The sequence below is a fragment of the Crocuta crocuta genome, unplaced genomic scaffold (assembly GCF_008692635.1).
Source record: "Crocuta crocuta isolate KB4526 unplaced genomic scaffold, BGI_CrCroc_1.0 scaffold131, whole genome shotgun sequence".
Lineage (NCBI taxonomy): Eukaryota > Metazoa > Chordata > Mammalia > Carnivora > Hyaenidae > Crocuta > Crocuta crocuta.
In genome coordinates, this window is record NW_027528977.1 from 17,010,810 (window position 1) to 17,029,247 (window position 18,438).

An 18,438-nucleotide genomic window follows, 5' to 3' on the forward strand; every position below is an offset into this window, starting at 1 on the left:
CAAAAAATTAAGACAAACAAACCAAGGCTATGCAATAATTTGTAGTATTGAATGGTCTGGTCAGTGCTACTCACACAGGAACATGCATAAGGACTACTAAGATCTTGTTAAAACGTGGCTTCTTTTGCTCGCTTCAGCAGCACATAAACTAAAATTGGAACGATACAGAGAAGATTAGCATGGCCCCTCCACAAGGATGACACACAAATTCGTGTAGCATTCCATATTTAAAAACAAACAAACAACAGCAAAAACCAGTTTCTGATTCAGTGGGCCAGGGGTGGAGCCTGAGATTCTGCATTTTTAGCAAGGTCCCAGGCAATGCTGATGTGCTGGTCCACAGCCCACACTTCCCGTAACAAGAAGGCAGGGATCCCAAAGCGAGTGGGAGTTAGCCACACGGAAGTGAGGCCAGAAGCAGGGCTCAGAGTCGAGCATGTGCTCAGATACAGTAACCACCAGGTCTTACTCAATGCCACAGTAGAATCAGAACAATCTACTCTAGAAATTCCGAGAAAGAATGACCTGGGGATGGCTAAGTGCCCACAGCCTGTCCTGTGCAGGCAGCTGCTGTGGTTGGCACCACAGGATCCCTGACCCTTCCCTTGTCACGGTTTCCTACCTGGGCTGAGTCCAAGTCAAGGTTGGCTCTGTGATTTTTCCGAATCAGCATTTCTCATACGAATTTGAAATTTGGTTGCTGGGCTGAAGGGTTATGAGACAGGCTGGGGCCATGAAGGTGATAGGGGTCATCTAACGCTGTGGGAATGTCATAACTGCTAACATTTTTGAGTATTTAGTCTAAACCTTGCTGTCTGTTAAGTGCCTTACATGGAAGAATCCACGCTGCAATTCACACAATAACCCTTCAAAGTAGATGAAAATTTAAGAGCGAGAGCTCTGAAGCCAGACAGCCCAAGACTGAACCCCAACTTTGTCCCTTTCTGTGTGACCTTGGGCAAATTACTTAGCCCCTCTATGACTCCGCTTCCTCCTCTGTGGATGGGGGAGTTATAGTACCTCCCCGAGATAGTCAGTGTGACAGCTGGCTGAACTAATAAATATAAAACATTTAATGCAGCAGTTAGCATTCAATAAAATCCTGGCTTAAATTTAGCCTTATTTGTAGAACACCAGGAAACTGAGACTCAGATTAAGTAGGTTGCCTGAAGTTACACAGCAAGTTAGAGGCAGAACTGATTCGAAACAAGGTTTGCGAATATACGAACAAAGTTTAGATTTGTTGTTTGCAGATTTTAGGAGGTAGCAGAAACCTCTCATGGCCTGCAGAGGCAGCTCCACCTGCCCAGCAATGGGGGCTGCTATTCCCTTCCTTAGATTCCTACGAAACCTAAGCTCACAGTAGCCTCTTTTTTCCAGAACCATCTTGTGTGGGCTTTTCCTGCTTTTGACTAGAATAGACCGGACTTAAAGAAGATCCCTTCCAGACAGGAGTAGGGAGGGAGATGATGGATGAGGGAAGAGGGAAGGCCTCAAGAGGCAGGTAGCATCACCTGTGCCTGGGAGGGAGGTGGGGCTTCCATGGATACAGGCCTGGGAAACAGGCCCACAATGCGAGAATGGCAAAGTGTAGGACGCGTTTAGGCACTGCCACTAACCCAGGCAGACTGTAAGCAGAGGACCAATGAAGACAGCTTGGTAACCACAGCTAGCAATGACTGGCACCTACAATGCTGTCGGGCACCGTGCAAAGTATTTTAGATAGTTTTATTTAAACTTACTGAAATTGTAGGAAGTGTGGTAAGAGAATGTTTTGTTTCTTATACACACATATACAAACACTCAGACACAAAACATACTAAACACGGAAGTATTTAGTGGCAAAGAGACATGTCTAACTTAAGAGTAATAACCAACTTACTCTTAAATGGTTTATATATATATATAATGGTTTTATATATTAAATTTTATGTGTTTGTGTATAGATGCACACAGACTCATACACATGTAGGAGAAATGAGAGACCATAGGTAACTGGGTAAAATGTAAAAATTGGTAAATATGGGTAAAGGGTGTATGGAAATTTCTTAAAGTTTTGCACTTTCCTGTAAATTTTAAATTATATCAAAATTTAAGATACCAAAATATGCATGATAAAAAGCTTTTTAAAATATCTTTAAAAATAGTATGAGGTCAATATTACTATCACCACTGTCTTATTAATGAGGAAAGTGAGGCAAAGAATGAGAGACATAGAAAATGGAGTGGGACCAGCTTCGAGAGGTTCTGACTGTCAAACTCAAAAGGATGTCCCTCAGTAAACTCAGGGGGCCCCAAAAGAGTATGGAGAGGGGTGGTCAGCATTGGGTTATGCAAGCAGATAACTGATCTGAAAGCAGACTACAGGATGACTAGATGGGGAGGCCTCTCATTTCATCTCTATTTTCAACTAAGCTTCAGTATGGATGAACAGAAAAGGAAGGAAGTGTCAGAGTCTACAAAAGAAAAGGGAGCAGAATTGGCAGCTAGATGAGGGGAAGAGTCCAGATGATGGAAACAGGGGTTGCCTTTGTGTGGTGGGGGAAGTGGATTGATGGGGACCACGGGAGAGGGGTACCTACATTTTCTTGTATACCTTTAGGTTCTTTAGAATTTGAACGATGCATGTTTCAGAGTGGTACCTTCTCATAGTAATGGCAGAAAAGGCAAGAGACCATGGCTGGATTCAGGTTTAGATCTGTGGCAGACTGACTGCATATAGTGTTTGGCTGGACTTCCAGAAATGATATCCAGCAGAAAACTGGAATTGGGCATTTGAACTCTCACTGTGGAGGAGGTAACAGAAAGCCTAGGGTCAGTCACAGGACACTACTAGGGAAGAGCAACAGTAGGTAAGACCAAAAAACACTTTCCCTTTCTTGCATCAGAGTGCCTGTCAGGGCGCCTGGGTGGCTCAGTTGGTTAAGAATCTGACTTTGGCTCAGGTCATGGTCTCATGGTTCGTGAGTTTGAGCCCCATATCAGAATCTCTTCTGTCAGTGCAGAGCCCACTTGGGATCCTCTGCCCCCTCTCTCCCTGTCCTTCCCCCATTCACACACATTCTCGTGTGCTCTCTCTCAAAAATAAATGAACATTTAAAGAAAAAAAAGGGTGACTGCCAATAAAGGAGGAGTGTCAACACCACCACTAGATGCCTGTGTGTTGTTGGTGGGAATTTAAGCTGGTGCAGTCACTATGAGAAAGAGTATGGGGGTTTCTCAAAAGAATTAAAAACAGAACTACTGTGTGACCTAGCAATCCCACCTCTGGGTATTTATTTGAAGGAAATAAAAACATTAACTCATAAAGATATCTGCACCCCATGTTCAGTGCAGCAACATTTACAACAGCCAAGATAAGGAAACAACTGATGAATGAATGGGTAAAGAAAATGTGGTGTATATATACAATGGAATACTATCACCATAAAGAAGGATGAAATCTTGTGTTAACATGGATGGGCCTTGAGGGCATTAAGCTAAGTGAAATAAGACAGAGAAAGATAAATACTATATGATTCCATAAATAGAATCGAAAAACAAAACAAAACAAGCTCACAGATATAGAGAACAGATCGGTGGTTGCCAGAGGCAGGAGGTGTGGTGGGCAAAATGAGTGAAGGAGGTCAAAAGGTACAAACTTCCAGTTATGAAATGATTAAGTCCTGGAGATATAATATACAGCATGGTGACTACAGTTAACAATACTGCATTGAGTATTTGAAAATTGCTAAGTGCAGACATTAAAAGTTCTCATCAAAAGAAAAAAAACTATGTATTAATGGATGTTAACTGTACTTTTTTGATGGTCATTTTTCAATATATACAAATACTGGATCATTATGTTGTACACTGAAAACTAAATGTATAAATGTATATGTCAATCATATCTCAGCAAAATAAATAAAAATAATATTAAAGAAAAAAAAGGAAGGACATCAGTAAAGGAGAAGCATCAGCCACATTGTTAGGTCAAGGAAGACATCACCGTGTGGCTCCTGTGACCTTTCTGGAACTGTGATCAGAACATGGGATGGGAGGAAAAGGGTGAGGAGTGCTGGAGCATCAATAGAGGCTATGTAGCCAGTGGGTATGGGACTCCTATGTTCTTCAGAACGAGGGGTATGGGTAGGAGCATACAGACTGAAGACTGATTCTTAGAGAGGGAACACCTGAGCACACTAGTGACCAATCGACAGATACCTGGAAAAGAAAGAGATTTCTTTGTTATGAGGACGAAGAAGTAGGCCAGGTTACAGAAGAGGTCAAAGGGATTCTAGTCCTGGTTGGGTTCAGTGGTTCTCAAACTTAAGAGAGCATCAAAATCACTTAGGGGTTCTTTTTACAAATGTGGAGTCTGGGTTCTACATAACCCACAGATTCTTTTCTTTTTTTTTTTTCCCAAGGCTTACTTTTTTATTTTTATTTTTATTTTTTTTACAAATAATTTGTCAAATTGGTTTCCATATAACACCCAGTGCTCATCCCCACAANGTCTGGTAGAATTCCCCAAGGAAGCCATCAGGTCCAGGGCTCTTATTTGTTGGGCATAACCCACAGATTCTGATTATGTTGACTGTGGCTGGGCCTGGAAATCTGCATCTGAGCCACTCTTAGAAGGCCCAGATGTATGCATTCAATAGACGATGCTGCCTCAGGGGAAACTTAGCTCCTTGGCCAAAGTTAAGAAGAAACTGTTTGTTGTTTCCATTATAGTTAGTGCCATAATCTACTGACTGGAAATAAGAAAACCTGGTTGAAGAGGGAGACAGACGATCATTATAGATGTACCTTATTTAAAGGTAGAAGCAAATTTAGTGTTTCTAATTAGCTTCTAATTACAGAACTTTACAACTTTATGGCTTGAACTCTGATGTCCTTCACAAGGTCTGTTATTTTCTTTAAAAATTTTTTTAAGTTTATTTATTTATTTTGAGAGAGAGAATGCATGCAGGCATGAGAGAGAGCATGGGTGGGGGAGAGGGAGGGAGGGTGNGACACTTAATCAACTGAGCCACTAAGGTGCCCCAGAACTGCTATCTTCTAACACAGCAGCCTCTTCATTTTCCTACTATGTAATTACATTATGTTTTTATTATTTCTCTATAAGTTCCATGAAGGGCAAGGTCTGCCTTTGTTCACTGCTGTACCCCTTTCCTAGCCCAGCTCCCGGCAGAAGCCAAATACATGAAGGTAATGGTATTCTTTTATTTCAATTCCACCCAATGTGCCACAGGAGTGGAAGGTAACTCATGCCCAGCTAGAGCCATTTTGGGCCTGAGATGACCCAAATGACTTCTAGAGAACCCAAAACACGCATCCCACAGCATGTTCCGCTGGGCCAGCAAGAATGTTGCAGACCAAGCCCGTATGCTGTGCAGACACCAAGTTCCAAGAGGAGCTTGATTCTTGCTAAGTCTTTTGTGCCAAAGTAATAAGAGATGGAGCTCTATTAAACACAGTCAGTAAGGAAGGTGAAGAAAAGATGCTGATCACCACCATGGACCAAAGAATTTGGTCAAGGGCATTGAACCCCCGGGGGATTTTGTAAAACCTACTGTACTCCAAAAAACAGCTCACTCACCCTGATTATTGAAGGAGGACATCTGCTAAAACAGGAGTAGAGCAAACACAAAAGTCTGGCTCTCCAAACAGACCCTGAGCGACTGAAAGAAGTCGCCACTGCAGGGATCACCGTAGTGAAAGTGCTCTGCTCTGAATTACCAGGATTAAATCCATGCTGCTCTCCCTGACAGCTCTGCCTGACCTACAGGATGCTGAAGAATGTGCATTTGGCGTCAGGCAGACTAATTTTGAATCCCAATTCTGCCACTTAGTAGTTTATAATCCTGGGCCAAATTTTCAACTCTCTAAGCCTCAGTTTCCCCATTAGCAGAATGGAGACGGTATCTGTACTCACCTCATTGGGCTGCTATGAGAATTAAATTGGAAAATGCATTCAGAGCCCACAGCCCAGACCTTGGCATAATCTAAAGTCTTAATAAATGTTAGCTATTATTAGTTCTTACCCATAGGCTATGATCTATATGGTGACAACGTCTGCACTCCCCACTCTCTTGGAGTCTCAAGGACGCAGATGTGTGCATGAAATCCATACTGGGTTCTGCTGAGGTCAGACAGAAGATGCACTGGAGGCCCAGCCCCCAGGCTTACAGCTCCACAGTAGCTTAGACCAATTTATTCGGAAGCATTACTGCTGCAATGGGAATTTAAAGATTTTCATATTAAGGTAAAGATGAACCTAAATCTCTCTGATCCTTAACATGCCAGGAAAGAAATCACAAGACAGGTACAGAAGAGGGGAAACTGCTCAACAGCAAGGTGATTGACATCCCCCACAGACCTACTTCCTTCCTTCCACAACTATTTTTTTTTAAATATTTCCTAAGTCATCTCAATTTTTCTAGGTAGAACTGTATAAATCTTTAGCTTTAAAGCCTTTTAGAGGGTACTTTCAAGTAATCTCACTGACACTCTACAAATGCTTATGAGGAAAGACAATATTTACCTACAGTCATGGTTCTCCAATCTGGCTCTACCCTAGAAATCCTACATTCAGGGCTGTACCCTAGTCCAATTAAACCAGAATGTCTGGGAGTGGGCAGATGTGGGTATTTTTTTAGGTTTATTTATTTATTTTGAGTGTGTGGAGGGGCAGAGAGAGAATCCCAAGCAGGCTCTGCACTGTCAGCACAGAGACCGATACAGGTTTCAAACTTATGAACCTGTGACATCATGACCTGAGCAAATCTCTAAAGCTGGATGCTTAATCGACTCAGCCCCTCTGGTATCTCAGACATGGGCATTTTTAGCACACCCCTCTTGTAAGTCCAATCAAACTTGAGAATCCTATTCTCTGTTGTGGAAAGGAGATCAAGGATTATTACTCCCCGTGGTAGAGCAATGGAGACTAGGGCTCAGGGAATGCAAGTGACTTTTTGCTCTGAAGAAGGGCCAGAAACAGAATCTAAAACTCCCCACTGAGGAGCATTCATTTCCTGGCTCAGTGCACTCCTATAGCATGCCAGCCACTGGGCTACCTAATAACCACGGGTGGAGAACATGCAGGTAGTCAGGCTATTCTACTACAGTGTAAGGTGCCATGGGGCCCAGGCAAAGGCACATGGGGAAGGCCTTTCTAAACTGAACCTTGAAGTAAAGCTGTTGAGCAATGGTGGGGCCTGCTGGAAGAAGTGTGAAGGTCCAGCTTGGACAAATATGAGATTGGGGATGATACTAAAATGTTCATAAGGCAATGAAGATCATTTCAATTGGTTGCACCTACCTGTGCTCAGAAGGTTCTTCGAATCTAGTCAATTTTTGCCTGTGACCTCTAGCATTCTTAGGTCATTCTGCCTGCAAACATTCTTAGGTCATTCTGCCAGTGGTTCCCAAATTTGAAGGGGCGGCAGAGTTACCTAGAAGGCCCTTAAAAGACAGGTCACAAGGCTCCACTCCCAGAGCTTTTGATTCAGTAGGGCAAAGGTGTATATGAGAATCTGTGTTTCTAACAAGTTCCTAGGAGAAGCTGGTATGCTTGCTGGTCTGGGACCACATTTTGAAAACTTGTCTGGCTGATCAGTAAGGAGGAAAATAAAATACCCAGGTCTCCACTGAAGGCTGTCAAATGTTTTATGTCAGCAATGGAAATAAAGCACTCAGACTGGTTTTGAAACTCCCTCAGCTGTTAAGATACCTTTCTTTTTTTATTATTAAAAAATGTTTTTTAATGTTTTATTTATTTCTGAGAGAGAGACAGAGACAGCATGAGCAGGGGAGGGTCAGAGAGAGAGGAAGATACAGAATCTGAAACAGGCTCCAGGCTCTGAGCTAGCTGCCAGCAAAAAGCCCGATGCGGGGCTCAAACCCACGAGCCGTGAGATCATGACCTGAGCCGAAGTCAGACGCCCAACCAACTTAGCCATCCAGGTGCCCCTAAGATACCTTTCAATTGTCCCATCTAGCAAAAGTCATTGCTTATTGGGAAGAGTTAATCTCTTAAATAAGATCAGTTTTTCCAGAGAAACAAAAAGAAAATGGTTTATGTCCAAAATGCCTGGTATTCTAAATATATGAATTGAGCAGTAACTATATAATGATCAATAAAGCTATAAAATGTACTGAGGAGGCCTTAATTGCTACATTTAGAACTATCCAGAGAGTGGAACTTGAATATAATAAGACACCTTTAATTTGGTTTTGGTCAACCCTATGAAGTATGTTCTAACTTATTCTCATTCTGCCAGTGAAGAAATTGAGGCTCAGTAGGGTTTACATAACTTAACCAAGGTCACAGAACTTGTGACAAGATGACAGGGATGAGATGTAAAATACAAATTGTGGTCAAGGGGACCAACCAGGGACAATGCCTTCCTAGAGGGTTTGTGAGGATTCAATGAGAAGAGGGACTTGCCTCTTCCACACACCTCCCCTACACTCCCTAGAGGTGCAGGACGGAGCAGATGGCATAAAAGTTCCCAAGGCTGAAGAAGCCCAGTGACTCTCTCTCCACAGAGCAGCTCAACGTGGATGTCTTCTGATTCTCTCTGATTTATGTATGGATACATAAATGCTATACAATCTCATGTGAAGAGAAGTCCTTCTGGCTTCTGGAATCCCCTTAAACTTCCTGCTTCCCTGGGCTTTATTTCACAATGGAGGAGAAAACCCTTCCAGATTTTGCCACCACTGGGCTTCATTCAGGTTAGCAAAAGACCTAGAACAATGGTGTGCTCCGAGCGATCATAGCAATGCAGGTGAACAGTGCTTGCTTCTGAAACCACTTCCGTTAGCTCTCTTAGCATAAGAAGGAGGGCCAGGTTACCTCACCAGTGTTCTTCAGCTTCCCTGTCTATAAAACAGAAATAATATGGTACTGTCTCCCAGATTGCTGTGAGGATTCAATTAACCAAGTGCCAGTGGTTCTGCAAAGGACAGACCCACAGAATCACCTGGGTACCTGTTGGAAATGCAAATTTCCAGGCCCCAAAGCAGCCCCATTGACTCAAATTGGGGGTGGAGATGGGACTTGGGGAGTGGGGTTTAATAAGCCCTCCAGGGCGTTCTGAGTCTTCCCCAAGTTGACAACCTCTGCTCTAAAATGTAAGCTCCATGAGGACAGGACTTCTGTTGGTCCAATCGCTGCTGAGTTTCCAGTGCTGGAACAATGCCTGACATGTTACAGACACCCTACCCATTTACAGGCCCTCAATAAATATTTTTGAATGATTAAAGGAGTCCAGATGAAACAGGGGAGAAAGGAAACCAAGGTTCAGAGAGCCTGACGTTTTCAACTACATTTGCCCAGCTTGATGACTCTCTCACGAAAAATTAGTAGTAAATATTATGAGCTGGAGACTGACTGTTGTGTCTTGCCCTTGCATGCCCAGCTCTTAGCGCAGTGCCCAGCTCATCCTAACAGGCTCTTGGCAACACCCTGCTGAAGGCACAAATGTCTCCCAGTTCCAGATCTAAATTCACAGCACAACTGTCAACAGATGCAGCAGACAGGTCTGTCCCTCCATCTTCCTAAGATAGGGAAAAGAATTCTAGAGAACACCAAGCCCCCTGTTATAATGCAACTTATCTGTTCAACTATTTGCCCTTCTCCCTCGCCCAAGGGTACACCCTGCTGCAGCGGGGACTTTGCTCTGATTCTCAGCACTGGCAACCAAGCCTGAAGCCTAGTAGGCACTCAATAAATACCTGCTGAATGAATGGCCAACCCCTGGCTGGGTGGGACGAGATAAATACCAATGAATGCCCTTCTGGCACCACCATGCTAAAATCAGCAGGTTCTCAAACAGTCCGGGGGGTGGAGGGGAGAGGGGAGGGGACTTCTCAAGCAAAGAGACATGGTATCAAGCAGTTACAAATGAATTCCAGATAGCTCCAGTTTGTGCATCAGCCTTTTTAGTTCTGCCATGACAACTGCAATTCATTACCCCTGCTTCACACACAGCCCAAGTGCCAGCTCACTGGCAAGAGTCACTTCACTCGAGAAATTCCAAAGAAGGGCTTGTCTCCGATAAGACCAGGGGAAAAGAATTTATTGACTTATTTATACAATGAGGGCTGCCAAGGTGGTTTGCAAGCTCTGATGTCAATGTGGCTCAGATGAGCCCTGGCTTACCAGGAAGACACCTGAGTTGGCAAGGAAGGAACAATGGTTCCTATTCCTCTACCAATGCACAGAGGGCAAATGAGCCTACCTCGTAACAGCTCCCATTAGAAGCCTCATGTGCACTTAGCACTGGGCTAAGACTTGACCTGTTTGGTGTCATTTCATCCTCCGGAAGTTACATAAGTCCTACTCTGAGAAGAAACTTGTTCAAGGGCACTTATTATGTGTGATGACGGGGCCAGAACTTGATTTGGTGCCCTGTGAAAATCTTTATGAAGACCTTATCTACTTGCTGGGAATAGCGTGGAACATCAGACCAACATTGGACTGGAAGCATACATTTTCCTCCACAGTGAACAGGACATTGATAGGTGTGTTTCTGTGGACTTCTCTGTAGTTAGAAAGGTCCTTTTTCCCTCTGTTCCACCCCCCCTTCAAATTTATTGATTGTGCAGTGGTGCAAAGAGTAAGGCTTTGAAATCAGATGGACCTAGATTCAGATTCTAACTCTGCCTCTTTCTACCTGTGTGACCTTGAGCTTAACTCTTGACTATTCTTAGCCTCAGTTTCCCCATTTGCAAAATGCCAGAAATATACAATGAGCACCAGTGGTAGGCACATGACAGCTACTAGGTAAAGATGATTAAATATTACTATTACTATCCTCGTTATCACCAATGTTAATGCCAGCTATTATTCTCATTAGTAATACAAAGACAAACCATGCACTTGGAAGAAATTCCTGGAATACAAAGTGAAATGCTCCGAGTTCTAACTATCTAAGAAAAGCCACAACAGATGCACGATCAGAAAGCTGTCCCAAGGTCACCTCATCCTAGCAGCCACTTGATGCCTGTATCTTGATATTTTATCCTTCCAAGTCAGGTACCAGTCAGTGGATCCTAAGGGCTGCCCCAGTGACCAATCAAACAAGTAACGGCTGCTGGGTGGGGAGGAAAACATCATGAGGACAGCTGGGCTGCCACGGAACCAGGCCCAGCAACAGCAGGCAGCCGGCTGGGGAAAGTCAGCAGCTGCCACTGGCCTGGTGTCCTGGCTGCCAGAGAGTGATGAATGGAGCAGGGGAAGAAGAAAGGCAACAAAGGTGTCCCTAATCTTGATGCAGCTTCACTTTTATTCTGGCTGACCATTGAATGAGAACTTAAGCCTTGGTCCTTTTTCTTTGGCAGACATTTGAAACTGAAAGATCCCATTTCTTCCAATGGTGAGATGTCATGGGTAGAAGCACTGAGGAGGCGAGTGGGGTTGGGGGAGTGGGGTGGGAGGTGTAGGGGGAGGGGAAGATGAGACCCACGGCACTTGTCCATTTTTCCCTTTCTCCCCACTCTCTTTTCTCCATCTCCCACCCTATCCAGCATCTTTACTATGTTCTCCCGACACAGTAAATGTAAGCGCCTGTCCCCGCCTCAATCTCCCCCCATTATTTTGGCAAGAGGTTTGCTGCTCAGGAGCTGGCGGCTTAATGGCCTGCCAGTGAAGGTTAAATAACAAAACACCACTGTATCCAGTTTCTGAGTTTTCTCTTCTTTTATCTCACTCTGAAACAGGGATTCAAGGCAGCCAAGAAGCCCGTCAGCAGCAAGCTGAGCCTCTCGCTGTTCGCCTAAGGGTCTGTGGCCGGCTAGCCCCCTCCATGCTGGGAGATGCAGGGCGTGTGAATTTTTCACACACACTCAGCCCAGATCCAGCCATCTGCCCTTGTCCAAGTGGAAGCACTAGGAGATGTCGCCCAAGCCTTTTCTCCAAGGGAAGTAAATGTCTCTTATCCAGGGCCCCTGGCTGAGCTGGGGGCTGCAGATCCTCACTGCCTGGAGGCAGCCGTGGCTAGAGAGAGCTCCTGACAGTCAGCAGGGACTGCCAACCACACCTGAGTTGGCAACCCCTGCAAATGCCACCAAAACCTGACCAAGAATTCTTCCATCCAGGGAGCTCTGCGGCAACACACCGGCCACCTTCCAACTCCCGCTTCTTTGAGCTTTGTCTCTCCTTATGTGCACCTGAGCTTGGTGTTCCTACCCTAGCAGTAACTAAGGCAACCTGATTCTCTTCTCTTCAAAAGAGCAGTGTTTCATAGCTACCTGGGGTCCCGGGGGATTGGAGAATCAGGTCAGTTCGGCTAGGCAAAAAGCTGGAGAGGTGGTGACAGAGAGCAGCTGCCTTGGCTACTAATTCCCTGGCCATTGGGAACATTTACCCAAGCAACTTGGAAACGACTTTGAGCTCTCAACACACACCGTATCCTTTAGAGTTTCTCTGCCTCCATCTCTGCTCTTTCTCTCCCATAGCTCCGGTTAGCTGGCTGCTCCCAGAAGGCAAGGGTTTTTGCCCCAATGGTCTCCTAATCCCCCCTGAGGACTGGGCTTCTCTGATCAAGCCTCCTCTGCAACACAGCTCCCTGAGATTCCCAGCAGGTTTGCCTCAGCTCAGGAATAAATGGCAACTCTCAAGCCCACCTTATTGACAGGGGACTCTGGAACAGCTACAGCAAACATGAGTGTGGATTTAAGAGTCCCTCTACCAATCTGGGGTGCATCACCTCCTGGTGACCTTGACCAAGTTAATCCTTCTAAGTCTCAGTTTCCTCATCTGAAAATGAAAATAATAACAGTCCTTACCTCACAAGGTTGGCCAAAGGATGACGTGTGATCATAATAGAAAAGGCTCAGCCCAGTGTGTGACATAAATTCAGTATCCTAGGGCATAACTCACCAACGGTCGTGACAGTATGAAAGAAACCTGCTGGTCTATACTGTCAGAAGGGATTATGGAAAATAACTCAGCCATAAGCATAAAATTCCCAAATTATTATGTGGGTAAGGAGAAACTGGATCTGGTTTTTGGGAGAAAGTTTACATAAGAGAAAGAGGGAAAAAGACCTTTCCTAGAGATTCAAGGTATGACCTTGGACAAGTCACTTGGCTCTGAGTCTTAGTTTCATCAGTGAAATGAGAGGGCTGGGTTACAAGAGCAGAAAGGTCTTTCCCAGCTGAAAGCTGCTATACAGCCAGGCAGAGAGTCTCCATTTGACTTAAGTGTTCCATAGGCACCTTCTAATAAAGCTAAAAGAATTAGCATTCCCAAGTACCTCTGGGTATCAGGCTCAGTGCTAACTGCCCTCTCTGATTTAGCTTATTTAATGTCCATAACTGCCCTTGACAACTATAGGTATGTCACTATCATAGGAAAGACAAAAACAAGACTAAGAGGAAATATGCAACTTGCCAAGGTCACTCAGGTAGCAAGTAGCAGATCCAAGATGCCAGGATTCTTTTTTTTTTTTAATGTTTATTTATTTTTGAGAGAGAGAGAGAGCTCCTGTGATCAGAGGAGGGGCAGAGAGAGAGAGAGAGAGAGAGAAATCTAAGTGGGTTCCCTGCTGTCAGTGCAGAGCTTGACCCGGGGCTCAAACCCATGAACCACAAGATCACAATGTGAAACTAACTGTTGGATGCTTAACCAACTGAGCTACCCAGGCACCCCAAAATGCCAGGAGGCTCAGCCTCCTTCCATTGTCCATACTTGCTCTCTGGTTAACTGTGGCCTGGCCACACCAGACTGGTACAGGTATGTGAAATCATGCCTGTCCCAGCTCTGTTCCCGAAGTCCAAATTCCTTAGGCAATGGAGCACAGGCCTTTCTTCAGCCACTAAATTCAGTAGGCAGCTGACTAGTGCAGCAGTTAAAAATGTGGTTCCTGATATCAATGTACTTAGCCTTGGCATTGGCATCACAGCTTCATCAAACTCAGCCCCCCCTGAACCTCAGTTTCCCCATAGATAATTGTACCTATTCCCAGGCTGTTAGAGGGATTAAAGGAAATCACTCATACAAAGCACTCAGCAGACTGCCTAAATATAATAAATGCTCAGTTGTTATTTCCTACCCAGCTAAACAGGAGGGAGCATGGGCAGTGATGAGCAGTTTCTAAACTAATCTATGCAGGAGCATGAACCTGGGGTCCAAGAACCCCCTGAAATTATGTGCCAAAAACTGTATTTGCAGTTTTCTTCAGGAACCATCTTTTTTAAAAAAATTCACATATAAGTTAGCTAGCCTATAGCAGGATAATGATTTCAAGAGTAGAATTGTGATTCATCCCCTACATATACCACCCACTGCTCACCCCAAGTGTCCTCCTTAATGCCCCTTGCCCATTTAGCCATCACCCAACCCCTCCAGCGCCCTCAGCTTGTTTTCTATATTTAAAAGTCTCTTATGTCTTGCCCCCTCCCTGTTTTTATATTATTTTTGCTTCCCTTCCCTTCTGTTCATCTGTTTTGTATCTTAAATGTTCAGGACGCATCTTTAACCTAAGTCAGATTCTCATAAGGTCTGCGGCCGGAAGATGGTTAAGAGCTTTAGACTGTAGACCCAACTCCCTACAATACAAATTATTTCTGAAATAACAAGGTTACTAGCAAAAGTTCCTTGCATGACGAGAGAACTTGCTGGGTCCTCTCGACCTGGCCTCTTAGCCATGTGGGCCTCCAGTACTTATCACATAGCTCCAGAAATCGTGCCTACAGAGTTCCCAGGTAGTTCCTGGAAGAAGGTCTGAACACACACACCACAGAATGAGCAGGACTTAGGCTTCAGGAACCTTCTCTGGCAGGACCAGTTCAAACAATCCATTCTTCCTCAGAGAACAATCAGCATATTTGTTTTTGCATACCACTAAGTTAAATACACAAGGAATGCTGGCCCTTTGCTGGGAGCTCCCAGAAGCACCCAGAGCTAGTCTGCTGAAAGAACACTGCTCTGAGGGGCTGCAGAGGCCTGAGCCACAGCACCTGATGCCCCCCCAGGCCCAGCACCTTCTCAGGCCAGCCTGTGGGCAAGCTGGAGCCTTTGGCCCAGTAGGCAGGGCTTAAGCTGCCCACTGGACCCTCTCCGGTTGTTGGGACAACCGTCCTCAGGAATTTCGGCCTCCCAGTCTTGCCCTGGGTGAGAAGGGAAGAGAGTTGGCAAGCCTGCTGCCTGGCTGCTCTTCCGACCCGCTGGTGAAAGGGGAAGCTGAAAACTGGATTCCCTACCCCCAGCAGCCTCCATGCGGACAGTAACGAAACAGCTCAGCCCCAGAGGGAGGAATGTGCCAAGACATTCTTCAGGGTTGGTAACCTGAGACGCTATTTTGTGCTATTTTGTTCTTCGTGGCTAAGAAATCACTTTTCTGACTGAAGGACCGTTTGACTTACTTCTTTTAAATTCAGGGGAATGGGTGGGCATCTCCCTGAGTCAGATAAGGAAAAAGCCAAGACAAATGCGCACACACACACACACACACACACACACACACATTTTAGGAGCAAACTTCTTTTTATGTGATCTTTTATTTCACAGCATTAATCAGTTGCAGAGATGTAACTACCTTGGCAGAATTGATCTCCCCGATCCCACCGCCCCAAAGAAGTCTGGCTTGTTTATGCTTTAATTTTTTTCCTCTTTCTCACTATGGTCCCTTCCCCCTATTCTGTCACCGCATCAAGAAGGGTAAGGCGAGGCCAAGGAGTCTGAAAGAAAATTTGAGACCTGGCAGGGTCCTGCAGCCATCTAATCAACTGTCTTCTCTCACCAACAGAGCACTTGTACCTCAGAGAGGTCAAGTGATTTACCTGAGGCCACAGAGGCACGACTACAAGATAAATTCCCTAATGCCGTGTACAGGAAATTCCAGAGAGCCACAAGTGGATGCCCTCTGCTCAGCTCTTTGTCAAAATTTCCAGTTCCCAACAGTGACCTTGGGATTGCACCAGGAACACCTCAGCACCCCAAACTCAGCCCCCACCTCACCAGCCCAGAATGGGTGGGATGACCAGAAGGTATGAAGACGCGTTAAAACCAATGACTTGCAATGTGAAGTGAGCAGCTCAGTTAAATGCTAGTATGTTTTTAATTCTTCTCCACTGCTTGCCAATCTGCCTAAAAACCAAGCGTGGGCACACCTGTTGCTTGGGTATAGAAAGGCTACAATAGTGAGCTAAAATACAATGGCACTGGATTGGTTTCTTCCCCCTCCACTGTACTTTTCAGGATCTCTTCCATTTATGACAATAGATGTTACCAGTTTCCCATTTGTGAAAGTAGTTCAAAAATTTTCAAATTCAGCTGATTTAACGTCAAATATTAAGTAAGCAACAGTATGGGTCAATATAGCTTAAAATCATGATGGTGGTTCACATGATACTAAAATCTGAAAAACAATGCTGTGAGTTTTCCACTTGCCCTCTTCCAAGGGTGAAAAACTGAGAACTTCCTCTAGCTGTATTATCCTCGCAGAGCCCCGGGGAAAGTCCCTAATTCATGACTTAGGGTGAGGGAGCATTGCGGGGTGCAGGGCTGTCTTAGTCTTCCAATATCCCACTGCTGACAGCACACTGGCCTCAGGAAGCTTCAGGAACCAAAACTGGGGAGGAAACAGAAGGCTGAACCTGTGCCTGTTCTAGAAGAGAACAAGGGGCTGCCCGGTTCACCAACACTGTAACAGCGTCCCTGGGGACAGATGACCCTGAGCGGGAAGGAAAGTGAGTCAGGACAAACGTGGAGGTTAGAACTTCAGAGCTGGTAAGGAAAATGGTGTATGGCAAGTGGTGGAAAGGTCAACATATTCAAGCAAATCACATCTCCGGGCCTCAAATTTTCTCTTACCTTTGAAAATAAGAGCTGGGCTATGATCATCTATGTTCCTTTCAATTTTTAGAGTTTGACTATTCCCTTCCAAGCAAACCATTAATCTTACAAACTGGAAACCTGAGGCTCAGAGTTAAAGAAGCTTGCCCAAGGGATGCTTTCTCTAGCATTAAAAATTTTTTTCAAGGGTACCTGGCTGGTCCAGTAGGTAGGGCATATGACTCTTGATCTTGAGGTCATGAGTTCAAGCCTCACATTGGGCATAGGACTTATTAAAAAAAAAAAAAAGAAAAAGAATTCTCTTCCAGATTACATTAATGAAATATCCCACATGGTACTGAGAATAGAGTAAGCACCCAGTAAATGTTAAATGAATGAACTTAACATGCTCACAGAATCTACTGGGAATCTCTGCTCTAAATTTCTTTCTGCTTCTTTTTTTTTTTTAAACCCTTGCTACACACTCCATCTTGGACTTCTGGGACCTCCTTCCCAACCCTACAAGATGAAGGGTCCAAAAAATTCACCTCTGTTGCTTTGCAGGCATCTGACACCCAAGGTCGCACTGACCAGGTGAAAATTCCACATTCCTAAGACACTAAGACCACAGACCACGACAGCAAAGGACAACAAAGCAGTCTCAGAGGGTGGGCCTCTCCTCCTCCCAGGGCATACATGGGGAGGCTGTGTGTGAGTGTGGAAAGAAATGCCAAGCAATTAAAACCGGGTGAAAGTCTGGAAGCTAAGAACCATACCAGTCATCTCAGACTCCACCTGCCTCAGCAAAAAAAGAAAAAGAAAAAGAAAAAAAAAATCCTGTCCTACAGCCACCTTAGTGCCCACCAAGGTCAGGACGCGCTGGTGCAGAGCTGGGGAACTCCGGATCCCGGAGAAAGAAACGGAGAACGGGGCGATGGGCAGGGCTTTGCGGGAGGCCTCTCACCTCTGTCTACATCCTAACAGCTTCCAAGTCGCTGTGAGATTCCTGGAGAACCAGTCTCCCCGATCAACCCTCCCCCGCTCCTTCCTTTGCTTCCCACTCCCGGCCTCCGGGCCCCCTGGCTGCTCCAATGCTCTTCTCAAGAGCCTCCCAGGCACCTGTCAAAAACCGCACTCCAGGCTGCCTTCCCCTCCGCGTAGAGTCCTTCCTCCAGCACTTTCCCACTGAATCCTGGCTCCCTACCACCCCCACCGCACCAGATGCTTCCCCGTCGCCCCCCTCAAGCTGGGGAAAGCCTTCTCGGGAAGCCCCAGAATCACAGCGCAAAGTTGCCCGCCCCCGCCCGACCTCTTCCTAAAAGGGGCGGGGGGCGGGGCTAGAGCTTAAGGTCAAAACTCTGGGCAGGTGCCGGCTGGGGCCTAAATCCTCCATCCGGGAGTCGGCAGGGGCTGTGGTCCCCACGCTGGCCATCCCCTCCTCCCAGCAGCCCACCCGGGCAGGAGCGGCGCTCTAGACGGCGGGGGGTGGGGGTGGGGATGGGGACCGCAAACTGAAGAAAGCGCAAGAGGCTCTCAGAGTTCCCTTGCACCCCCTGCCCGGTCCAGGCTGGTGGCCCCCGGGGCAGGAGGGGGCCCAGGCCAGAACGGGAGGAGTGGGGGGCTGCCCGGGGTCCTACCTGTCTCGCGGGTCGATCCAGCTGGTGGTG

General features: G+C 45.7%; 1 protein-coding gene and 1 non-coding gene across 2 annotated transcripts in view; one reads left to right on the forward strand and one right to left on the reverse strand.

Moving 5' to 3' along the window:
• WWC1 (WW and C2 domain containing 1) overlaps window positions 1-18,437 on the reverse strand; it is a gene marked incomplete at its 5' end in the record, with an annotated part of 151,597 nt that extends 133,160 nt beyond the window's left edge. The window contains one exon of the mRNA XM_077757363.1: window positions 18,409-18,437. Coding sequence (XP_077613489.1) covers window positions 18,409-18,437 — 29 coding nt within the window. The remainder of the gene's footprint in view (window positions 1-18,408) is intronic.
• LOC144226037 (U6 spliceosomal RNA) lies at window positions 125-231 on the forward strand. Its single transcript, XR_013333503.1, has one exon. It is a non-coding gene; the product is annotated as a U6 spliceosomal RNA (small nuclear RNA).
• Window position 18,438: the final 1 nt, after the last annotated feature.